This window comes from Mytilus galloprovincialis, chromosome 5, assembly GCF_965363235.1.
Source record: "Mytilus galloprovincialis chromosome 5, xbMytGall1.hap1.1, whole genome shotgun sequence".
NCBI classification, from domain to species: Eukaryota; Metazoa; Mollusca; class Bivalvia; order Mytilida; family Mytilidae; genus Mytilus; species Mytilus galloprovincialis.
Window position 1 is genome coordinate 102,002,292 of NC_134842.1, and position 12,968 is coordinate 102,015,259.

Consider the following 12,968-nt stretch of genomic DNA (forward strand, 5'->3'; position numbering starts at 1 on the left):
CTGATGTTTTTATCTTAGCAGCAGAAAAATTAGACCAAATGAAAAAAGCTCAGTTTTTATGACTCAAGAAAACACATGCATTATTAAGCTATCTAGCAGATGTGATTCAGTGTTTGTGTAAAGCTTTTTGATGATGCATAAGTGTTCTGTTAAATGTTTTAACAAGTTTCTGTTGTGAGGGTCAAGTGGTTAGGTCTAGTTACAACAGTTTGGTACCCCTTAAAAGCATGTACCTAATAAAGAAAAAGAAAATTAGGAACATAGACAAGCATTTACTTAATCAAACAAAAAAAGAGAATTGCTACATAAAATATGAAGAGCACTTGTATATACAAATGCATGATTTTAAGCACCTTTTTGTGCTGTAAATAAATTATGACAACTGCAGAGCAGATGTGACTCTTTCATTGTTGCCAGGTTTTGGTGTAACTTTTGTACCAAGTTATTCTTACACAGGAATCTAAGGTTTGTTAAGTTGTTAGTAAATCAAGATACTAAATTAATATTGTTTCATCCAGATGTAACTTTAGTCGCATTATATCTAAACAAGGGGGAAATTTGAATTCAACCTACCTCCACAGCATGGTTTGAATGTTGAAAGACAAAACTTGAATGACATCTGCAGTTTGAATGCTGACAGACATACCTTGAATAAGAATTAGATCTGCGAGATCAAGAAACAAAATGTTAAGGGGAAGATCCGTATTTAAAGAGAAAACTGAAGAGAAAAAAAAATCTTCCAGTTATCAAAAGTTTTCAATCTGGTTGATTTATTTACCTATCTTAGGTCCTTATTTTACAAGTTTCGTTTTTTTTTTTTTTCCATTGTACATCTTTCAATTATTCAAATTTTGAAATCTTTTCATAGTAATAATATTTTCTGTTACAGGAGAATGTGTTTTACCTTTAACTAAATCAACATGCAGCAGCTCATTTTCTACCACTGTTACAACCTCTTCAACAAGTAATCTTACCATAACATCAACCAATACTCTGGCTTCCACGACAGTTACAACCACATCACCGACGACAACAACTTGTGCTCTATCCACGTCCTCAGTCATTACCGAAAGTACGAAAACCACTTGTTCAATAACTTCTCCTGCAGTAACTGCTACAACTTCTGTGATAACCAATGGACCAAGCGTTACAGCTCCCTCCTTGAAAAGGAAAACTTTGTCCCCATTAAATAGAGTGTCACCAATAACAGCCAAAGCGGCTGTTGTGCCGAGGGCATCATCGGCATCATCAACACCATTACCATTATCGGCATCTAAACAGTCACCTTTCCCGAGGGATCAGCGGAAGGTTTCACCATCACCACGTGTCACGCCAAAGAGGGAGGATTTCAGGGAGAAGGAACACCATAGCAACTCATTTCCAAAACCTTGGCCAGGGTATGTATATATATTTTGTCATAAACTAAATGATACATGTTGGTAATCGTTTTGGGTAGCTATCTTGTTAATGTTTATGTTTGCAAATGTCTTATTTAAAAGGCGGATGTAACCTGCTGATTTGATAAGGATGAATATATTTATAAAATAGCTACGTATAGTTCTGAGATAATAGGATTGATTTCATGTTTCCAATGGTACTTAGCATTTCTACCTATTTGAATTAAACATGCATTGGAATAAAGGTTCTTCAACGGAAAAAGTGAAATAAAATTAGCATCCATGTCACACAACTTTTATTCTTGTAATCAATTGTCCTGATTTATTACGGCATCAAAACTCCCACTAGTATGACATTAATGTATAATTGTCGTATTTATAATTGAGATTTTATTTCGTTATTTATATCAAATTTAAAATTAGATTTGAAGACTTGAATTTCAAAGCTAACTTCCTGGCAGCGTTTGGTATTTTAATATCCACTTGACCTCCAAACTATTAAGGATGTATGGGATATCCCATATTCAAGTATCTTAAATTACTAAGAAAAGTGTAATAATTGAAAGAGAACCCTCGGTCAGTTTACTGTTTATCACGAGTCAGATGTTTGTCTACGTCTCAGGAAAAGAGAAACACAAACCTTTGAATTTTATGAGTTGAACTATCTTTAAGAAAACTGTTGTTTTGTGAAAAACTTGATCACCAACGAACTCTTTTCAGAATTTAATGCATTCTGGGTAATATTTTCAAAAGTAAACTGTCCTGAATATGCATGCAATATTTGCCAATGGACATAAAGCAAGCAATAATCTTTTTTACCCACTTTTGGTGGATTTTATGGGTAAAGTTAAACCACAGATTTAAATGTTAAACAAAGTACCACTTTATTTAAAGACTAATGTATGCAGACTTTTGCTAAACCATGAAAACAAGTAGCCTCCAAAATACAATTTTTCTGCTCTCCAGGAAAATTAGTACCCTCAAAAAAGAATAAATTCACAGTTATCGAAAGTTATGGTTGCTTATTATTGTTGTAAACAGAAGGAAATCTTACATTAAAAAAATTGTTGTGAGAACAATGAAATTGTATACAAATCATTAGATTCTGCAAGGCGAATTGTTGATAGCTTTCTTGCTGTCACGAAAGCTCTTATAGTTACATTATAATATATATTATATCTACTTGAATAAAAATTGGTATTTCAAGCAATACTTTCACAGTAGATAAAACGTAATGCCTTAATATGTTTTATGATGATTGCTTGCTTTATGGCAAATACTTTTGCAGACGACATACTATGTTTCATGATGTTCCCCATCATATTTATTACTCTCTTAAGAAAGATTTAATGCAGGCTGATGGAACAAAGCACATGGGTACATGTATGTTACGTCATTATCTTAAGGTTCAAGTCCTGTCTAAGTCTGAGGTCTAAGTATTATAGATTTTCCACAAATTACATGTAATCAAGCCTCTTTAAGTCTAATTTTACTGTCACGTTTGATTAGTGGGTATAACAAACGGAGGAATATCTCGTGGGCTATTAGTTTATGGTGAAAGAAAATGGCTAGTGTTGAAAATATAATTAAACACAATTGGCGAAATTAACTTCAGATTCAATTTCATTGCAAGATAAAGCTACAAGTGCTTGTTGCTTGTACGTCATTAATGGGAAATGTGAAATCTTTATAGAGGGATATAGGAGGTGAAATGTTTTCCGTGAAGTGCCCACTTACCCACAAACTCGTCATAATTTCAAGAGATCTCAAGTGTATCTTTATTCGTACCCTATAAAACGGCCCTTGAAACAAAGATTTCACTTGAGTTAGAAGTGATCTGAACTGTTCCGACAGATTTTATAATTAGGCGGTAACTGGTAATTTACACAAACTATGTGTTTCATTTAGTTGATAAGTTCCATCATTAGATAGTTAATGACTATCTAAAGATGTTAGCTAACTGTTTGATGTATCAAGTGGAATAATTGTTACGAGAACATATGACACGCTGTTACACAATTGCACTACAAAGATAATAAATAGGGCTAAAAACAGAACACAATGCTTGCTTTTTGAAACATTTATGATGTTCTACTAGGAAAATACTCCACTATAATTAGTGCTTATAATGTTAAAGACCGTTTAATGATAATATGTATACATACTCTGAAACTGCAGTCGATGGCAAAGTGCAAATAGTTCGTCCAATTATCTGAATGTTTTGTGAAAATGTCGAGCTATATTTTAGCTGCATACAAAGCTTTTTTTTGTTTTTGTTAAACCAACAAGTCATATAGGTTATTCTGTTGTTGCCAGAAGGGGAGAACTATTGAAAGACAAAACCAAACAGAAACACTTTACTCAACCTTATACTTCCCCCTGTTATACAAACAACATCATGACATGGCATCTGATATCCTACCCATCACATTGCCAGAACTTTTCAGTTTATTTTGTTAAGATAGAAATGTAACTTGCATTCTGTGTAAAAAGAGGTCTATCAAAATGTAGCAGTTATCAATTTTCTAAGAAAAATTTACAGATGTCTTTCCATGGGTTTACTGGTAAAAGAATTGCATTTGAAGTGTTTCTTAATCTTGACAATTGTGTTTCTCTTTTTCAGAAGTAATACACCTGGACATTTATTTGGACCACAGGTTTCATTATCTCCTGGACCCTATAATCATTCCGGCTACCCCCAACAACCCAACCACAATCCAGGGTTGTCCCACAGTATGTTTGCATCCCCCCTGCCACCTGGCCCCTCATCAAACCTAGGAGCAGGGGCAGCACAATTGAGTTCACCCACAGATTCCATGAACGTAGCAGGTAAGTGTTTTAAATTAGAGACTATAAATCAGAAAACATTGCAGGGAAGTGTTTTGGATTAGAGGCTATAAATCAGAAAACATTGCCAGGAAGTGTTTTTGGATTAGAGGCTATAAATCAGAAAACATTAAAGGGAAGTGTTTTGGATTAGAGGCTACAATTACCTCACCAAATCAGAAACATTGCAGAAAAGTGTTTTAGGTTAGAGGCTATAATTGCCTCTATAAATTAGAAGTTTACTTTATTAAAATTTGAACCATCCATGCAAGGGCTGTATAGCCAGTCAAGGTTGTTAAAACTTCCATTTGTTGCAAAATTTGATTGCAGATTCAAGTGCACAACTTGTTCACACATAGACATTGTACCTGAAATTAGAACAAGTAAATATTTTGTATCAGAGAAAAAAAATTTCCTCAATTATCAGAATAGCGGGAGGTATAAAAAAATATTTTAGTCAGTGACATTAGAAAAACACATACATTTGTTTAAACATTGTACATGTACCTGAAATTGGAACAAGAATTATTTTCAATCGCAGAAAAAAAATTACCACAATTATCTGAACAGCGGGAGGTATATAAAAAGTTTTCAAGACAGTTACATAAGAAAAACAACACATACATTTGTTTAGACATTGCACCTGAAATTGGAACAAGTATTATTTTCTATCACAGAAAAAAAATTACCCCAATTATCCGAACATCGGGAGGTATAACAAAAAAACTATTCAAGACAGTGATATAAGAAAAAATGCATACATTTGTTTAAAGCATGTGGAATTCATCATAGTCAAAATAGACAGGTGTCTTAGTTTGTTAGATCAAAGGCAAAAAAACACAAAGTGAGAGTTGACATGTTTCCAGAAACTTTCAAACAAAGCAAAAACCTATCTCTCTCTGTAACAGACTCATTAGTTATAAAAAGCAGAAGTGAGTAATTAGCTCTGAAGTGTTGATTTGATGTGTGAGGAAATAATTGTTAGATCTTTAGATTGTTTACGAATATTTATATTTTTCTACTTTTTCCGTCACAGTTTTACAGAGTAACATTTATATATTTCTATTTTTCTGTCACATTTTTACAGTAAATTTATTCCCTACTTTTATTTTAGTTCTTCAGCTTTTTGCAAATATTTATGTTTTCCTATTTTTTCCCCGTCACAGTTTTACAGTAAAGTTAATTATTCTTGACTTTATTTCAGGTCAAGAGATTTTACTTGAAAAATTGAACAGACCAATTTAGTTGTCTTTGGATTATTTAGCTTTTTGTGAATATTTATGTTTTCTATTTGTTTCTGTCACAGTTTTACAGTAAAGTTGTTCACTACTCTTATTTCAGGTCAAGAGATATTACGTGAAGAATTGAACAGACGATTTTTGTTATCACAGGAGAGACCGACGTCTTCATTGATAGGTCCTCCGCCTTATATGAAAGCAGACATTCATCAGCATCAACACATGCACCAACACCAACATCAACACACACATCAACACATGTATCCCATAATTCCACCATTTACTACCGGGGCGATGATCCCAAATCCAGCTCCATTACCGGTATGTATATCTTCATTTAATGTTTTGCACTGACAGTGGATGGTTTACTGTTTAATGTTTTGCACTGACAGTGGATGGTTTACTGTTTAATGTTTTGCACTGACAGTGGATGGTTTACTGTTTAATGTTTTGCACTGACAGTGGATGGTTTACTGCTTAATGTTTTGCACTGACAGTGGATGGTTTACTGCTTAATGTTTTGCACTGACAGTGGATGGTTTACTGCTTAATGTTTTGCACTGACAGTGGATGGTTTACTGCTTAATGTTTTGCACTGACAGTGGATGGTTTACTGTTTAATGTTTTGCACTGACAGTGGATGGTTTACTGTTTAATGTTTTGCACTGACAGTGGATGGTTTACTGTTTAATGTTTTGCACTGACAGTGGATGGTTTACTGTTTAATGTTTTGCACTGACAGTGGATGGTTTACTGTTTAATGTTTTGCACTGACAGTGGATGGTTTACTGTTTAATGTTTTGCACTGACAGTGGATGGTTTACTGCTTAATGTTTTGCACTGACAGTGGATGGTTTACTGCTTAATGTTTTGCACTGACAGTGGATGGTTTACTGTTTAATGTTTTGCACTGACAGTGGATGGTTTACTGTTTAATGTTTTGCACTGACAGTGGATGGTTTACTGTTTAATGTTTTGCACTGACAGTGGATGGTTTACTGTTTAATGTTTTGCACTGACAGTGGATGGTTTACTGTTTAATGTTTTGCACTGACAGTGGATGGTTTACTGCAATCACCTTGTTTGTCCGTCTGTTTGTCGGTCTCAAAAACTCCTTGGTTTTTTTTTATTAATTTTTGTATGTCAATACATGTTATATAAAAAGGATACTGAAGTCAACATTTAAAAACGTCTGTAGAATAACAAAAATAGTGCTAAACTATTTAAATCGCATCACTTATTTATTAAATTGAAAAAAAATTGCCAACTGCTTCATTTACTAGGAACAATATTACAGACAATTCAATACACTAACTTTACACATAATGAGTTAGAATGATGCATTTGACAGCATTAAGTGTTTTCTTGTGTGTTAGAAAAACTAAAACAAAACTGACTTTGATAGCAGTAAGTCCCATGACAATATATATTTAGAAAACTCAGGAATGTAAAATATTTTCAATTTATACAGCAATGATCATGACTAAAAGGTTAAACATAATTAGTATTCTGGCTGAGAGAAATGATAATGCCAGCCAATTTACAGTAATAATAAAGAAACACATAACCTTTGGTATATCATCAGGCTTCTTTAATAACACCAATCTAAAATGTCAGATGGAGGAAAAAAAACAACAAAAGCTCAGGAAATGCAATAAACAGTCTACAATTACAGATATGAGTCAAACTTATTATCGTCTGTAAGGCATGTTTGTTGATAGCATGTTTTTTTGCCAAGGGAAATATCTTTTCCATCTGACAAATATTACATGTGATATTCACCATTCAGTAGCTATCTGTTTTATTGGCTCAATTGGTTCATGATATACCAGCGGAGCTACTTGTAAAAATAACTCCCTAATCAAACTGTCAACAGAGTTTATTGCCGTCTATATCAAGTTCTATACAAGCCTACTTATCAGTTTCCTGTCTGATAACACGGCTCGTAAATTTCATAGGGGTTGAAACTGATTACCGAGGCTATCAGTGGATGGTTACGATTGGTTGATTAGGCTGACAAACAGGGTGTAAAAAAATTGAAGAAGTGAAACATTGCCAGGATATCATGATTACAGATAATTGTCCTATAAATTCAAATTACAGGAATAATGACTTCCAATGATAATTTTTATTGACAAGATACAAGCCATTACAGAATTTAGTAGCAATTGGCATGGACTATTATGATAAAATATCCCTTTTCAGAGTCTGACAGAGATAGAGAAAAAAAATTAAGAGATACTCATCGATTTTGCTTTGTACAAAGGTGTGAAGCAAATTAAATTATTTTATCGTTTATGATCCGTGAAAATTGACTTTTTGTTATTTTTGCTGAAGTTATCTCTGCATTGCTGGTTGCATTTCATGGTGAATTGGAAATTTTATTTTTGATTTTTTTGTCTGTTTAATCTGATGCAAATTAGAAAAAAATAAAAATAAATGATTTGATTTTTTCCCTCCCTTTCATCCGTTTTATCTGTACTTAAATGTAATATAGCGACACAAGAGAAATATTTTACGAGAAGATATTGATTTCTATGTATTTTATTTCTCTCAGGACAAATATGATACAGTAATATGGCACAAAACCCTATCAAATGTAATTTGATATGAAATATCTGAAGAATTTCTTTTGACTTAATATAAAAGATTTTTCTGCTATTTAATATGTCGAAAAGAGGTCCGTTTTAAAGGAAATTTATGATAGTGGATTATTTTCAAAATTGAAATAGTTTGATCTTATTGATTGTGCTTACTGTAATTGTAATCCCTTTCTTGCGACATCTTTAATTTAGGAAGCAGTTCATTTGTGAAATATTTTACACATGTAATTGATACATTAAAAACTGAAAATGTATTTTGATAAAAATCTTAATCCAGTTTTATGTATCTCCATTGACCTTGGATTCTAAATGTTTAACTCTTTTATTTTAAATACAAAAGAAACAAAAAATTAACATAAATTTAACAACATTGAAATTTTATTTCAGAGACATGGAAATGTCACTATTAATTTCATGAAAGATATTCACAGCTTGATAATTTAGAACTAAAAATGTGATAATTAAATTTCTTTATATATTTTTTTTCTTTTTCTTGCAGGTCAATAAGTTTGGAGATAATCCTTTATATCGCAATGTAAGTACATGTACTGGTTTTGTAGTAAATTTAACAGTTGATGAAATGTCAGAAATAGCATCAAAAATGTTATTGAAAACTTTCTGTTGGTAAAAGTCACGAAAGACTGTGTGTGTTTAATTGGTCAAGATAGAAATATGGAATAGTTTAATTAGTATGAATTGAAATTTGTACTAATAGGAATTTGTTTGATCCTGTATAAGTTAAAAAATATGTAACTGACTAAGTTAAAAAATATGTAACTGACTGTAGAATGAGGGAAAGCTACTACTTGGAAATATGCTGTTATAATGAACTCTTTAACAAAAATATCAGGTTGAAATTTTAAACCTTGAGGAACTCAAGGGCTACACTGGAATATAGAATATTTAAAGTCTTTTTTGTGACATTTATGAGGGAAGCTCCGAGTGTTGACAGTCTATTGATCACTGTAGTATGAAGTTCGAATAGACCAAATAGCTGCAGTCATCAGCCCCCTCAGTACTGATTTATTGTATTTGGTTAACATTCTACTATCACTAAAACCATTTAACAAATCTGTTAAATAATGTACATAATTCAAAAACTAAATTTGACAAAAAAAATGACTATTGCTTTGATGTGGACCCCATGTCGTAACAGTGTTATAATAAAATATTGCTATTGTTTATTAATAATTATTTATACAGTTGCCTGAAGCTGACATGTTTTTTCTATTAATTGTAGTTTGGTATGCCACCAGGTTATTCAGGATTATCTCCCCTGATGCCACCTTCTGGTGGCTTGTCGTCCACACTGACTGGAGCATTCCAGCCCAAGGTAAGGCTTACACTTACAAAAATCTAGAGTTCTTTTAAGACAAACATACATACAGTCAGTATTATAAAAAGTGAACCTGTATAGAGTGTAAAAATCTTGGCAAAAAAACAGAGTGCAATCATTTTGATGTTTTCTTTTTAACTATTATCAAAACTCATTTCTGCACAAAAGTTTTATTTCTTGAATATTTATTGTCATTGAAAAAGTGCGGTTTCTAAAAAGAATGTTCATTATCTTTGATATTTTACATTCTATTTATTATAACTGGTCCATACCCGTAGCCAATGGGGGGTTCGGACGAACCTTGAAATCAAATAAGCACTGTTAAAGTCAACGTTTTGTTCAAATTGTAACTGTTAAAGTCGAGTTCATGAAGCCAACGACCCCCCCCCCCCCCCCCCCCTTGGAAAGTCCTGGCTACGGGCCTGTGGTCCCTTTCTTTATTTTAGCATTTACCTGTTTAATAAATGTTTTACGGGAAAGAATTCATTAATAAAATTGTTGTGTAGGGCATTGTGGTCAAATAATCTATTTCACAACATTGTAATATTGCATAATTGGGAAGTTGGAAGTTTGGTTCATTGCACTTTTCATCATGTAAACATTTCACCAAAGAGTCAAAATAGAGCATACAAAGTTTAATGCACACCTGTCCACTTCTAGAAGATGCTTGAGGCAGTTTTAAGGTTTTTTGGGGGAAAGTTTTGGGAAATATATCAGAAAATATTTGTTTATTAAAAAACAAAATGCAACAAAATGCTATTTTGGTTGATTTTAGTTTTAAATCAATTCTGTACTTGTACACTTGGTCTTTTCTATTGTGAAATTTTATATCTTATAAAAATTAAGATTTTAAATTTTTGGGGGGAAGAGGGATGCATGAAAATTATAAAAACGCCTCCCTCCTTCGCTTTTCCCTCAACCAGATGTTCAATATATACAGGTACTTTATGACTTGTTTATACTTTTATAGCCACTTGAACTTTATAGTTAATTGACATTTTATTCAAAGGAATTTAATGTTCTTCACATGTCTTTTCAAATTAATAATTCATCAAGCACATAAACATGTTAGTATTTATTGGCTACCAGATAAGCATAAACAAGTTGAAGAATGATAGAACTGAAGTAACTGTTAAAAACACATTTTTTCATGAGCCTTTAATGTTCACTTAAAGTGCAAATTCTGCATAAATATGCCTTGGAATTTGATTTATATACAAGTCATGTGATTAAAATTGATATAACATACAGAGAGTAAACCATGAAAAATTTGTTTTCTTATTTATATAGAAAAACAAATTCTCATGAAAATTTTGGTTCATGTACAGTAATCGGCTATGTATAGTGCGCATTGTTGTATATAACAGCTTAACTTTTGTTTTATTTGAAGTTGAATTTGTATGCTTTGTTTTGTATACCATCATGTGTTAATAGAGGGTATCCAATTTGTTTGCTTAATTTTGTATATAATCATGTGTTTACAGAGGGTATCGACAGGGCTGCACCCTTCACAGATGCTGCACTCCCTACGAGATAGAGATAAGATCCCATCAGCTGCAACTTTGCCTGCACAAAAAGTTAGTGTTTTATGCCTTATTAACTTTTCACCTTCTTGCACAAGCCTAGTACTATGTAACTGTGTGTTTAAAAATGTCATTGAAAGATTGTTACTGGATATAGATTTGTACTAGAGTTTTTACAGTCTGATAGAGTTGATTATTTGTTTGTCCTGAAAATGCATAAAAGATATGCCACTGGACATTAAATCATCTATTCTATTGTCTGTAATTGATTGTAACTTGAAATTAACTTTTAAACAAAAAAATCATTTTTAATAGAATAGTATGCAGACTTCGTAAATTCTAACTAGCAAAGAAATTTTCAATGATATTTTTAAACATATCAGGCGAAAGGTATACATAGATGTGTGATATATAAACAGATATATCATACAATCATGCATTCACTTACAGATGGTATTTTACATCAGTGTGATATATAAACAGATATATCATACAATCATGCATTCACTTACAGATGGTATTTTACATCAGTGTGATATATAAACAGATATATCATACAATCATGCATTCACTTACAGATGGTATTTTACATCAGTGTGATATATAAACAGATATATCATACAATCATGCATTCACTTACAGATGGTATTTTACATCAGTGTGATATATAAACAGATATATCATACAATCATGCATTCACTTACAGATGGTATTTTACATCAGTGTGATATATAAACAGATATATCATACAATCATGCATTCACTTACAGATGGTATTTTACATCAGTGTGATATATAAACAGATATATCATACAATCATGCATTCACTTACAGATGGTATTTTACATCAGTGTGATATATAAACAGATATATCATACAATCATGCATTCACTTACAGATGGTATTTTACATCAGTGTGATATATAAACAGATATATCATACAATCATGCATTCACTTACAGATGGTATTTTACATCAGTGTGATATATAAACAGATATATCATACAATCATGCATTCACTTACAGATGGTATTTTACATCAGTGTGATATATAAACAGATATATCATACAATCATGCATTCACTTACAGATGGTATTTTACATCAGTGTGATATATAAACAGATATATCATACAATCATGCATTCACTTACAGATGGTATTTTACATCAGTGTGATATATAAACAGATATATCATACAATCATGCATTCACTTACAGATGGTATTTTACATCAGTGTGATATATAAACAGATATATCATACAATCATGCATTCACTTACAGATGGTATTTTACATCAGTGTGATATATAAACAGATATATCATACAATCATGCATTCACTTACAGATGGTATTTTACATCAGTGTGATATATAAACAGATATATCATACAATCATGCATTCACTTACAAATGGTATTTTACATCAGTGTGATATATAAACAGATATATCATACAATCATGCATTCACTTACAGATGGTATTTTACATCAGTGTGATATATAAACAGATATATCATACAATCATGCATTCACTTACAGATGATATTTTACATCAGTGTGATATATAAACATATATATCATACAATCATGCATTCACTTACAAATGGTATTTTACATCAGTGTGATATATAAACAGATATATCATACAATCATGCATTCACTTACAGATGGTATTTTACATCAGTGCTTGTTACCATTTTGAATATTTTGAGTTAACAAAAATGTCAAAATAATTTCAATATCTGCTGTACTTTTAAATGTAGAATTTTGGAGGATGTTGCAGTAGTTATTGACAAATGGATGCATTTTGAAGCCTTTTTCAGGCATTGAAAACTTACTTGCTAGTTAAGCAACTTTGTGTTGTATAATGATTATGTCAAAATATTTAAATTAGTTAAAAAAGAGGGACGAAAGATACCAAAGGGACAGTCAAACTCATAAATCTAAAACAAACTGACAACGCCATGGCTAAAAATGAATAAATTAGTTAAACTACTCTTTTTCTCAACTCATTTGAAAAGTGAAATTGAGATATTGATATTTAGG

At 31.8% G+C, this 12,968-nt stretch overlaps 1 protein-coding gene across 8 annotated transcripts in view; it reads left to right on the plus strand.

Moving 5' to 3' along the window:
• The window catches only part of LOC143076908 (uncharacterized), a 150,690-nt gene that overhangs the window by 127,820 nt on the left and 9,902 nt on the right, over positions 1–12,968 (plus strand). For 7 of the 8 annotated variants that reach the window (XR_012978837.1, XM_076252794.1, XM_076252795.1 and 4 more), the window contains 6 exons: positions 890–1,397; positions 4,021–4,226; positions 5,565–5,782; positions 8,564–8,599; positions 9,305–9,397; positions 10,885–10,977. Coding sequence is in view for 7 of the 8 variants with exons in the window: in XM_076252794.1 (XP_076108909.1) it covers positions 890–1,397; positions 4,021–4,226; positions 5,565–5,782; positions 8,564–8,599; positions 9,305–9,397; positions 10,885–10,977 (1,154 nt within the window). In the remaining variant the exon portion in view is untranslated. The remainder of the gene's footprint in view (positions 1–889; positions 1,398–4,020; positions 4,227–5,564; positions 5,783–8,563; positions 8,600–9,304; positions 9,398–10,884; positions 10,978–12,968) is intronic. The other variant, XM_076252798.1, reaches the window with a different exon arrangement.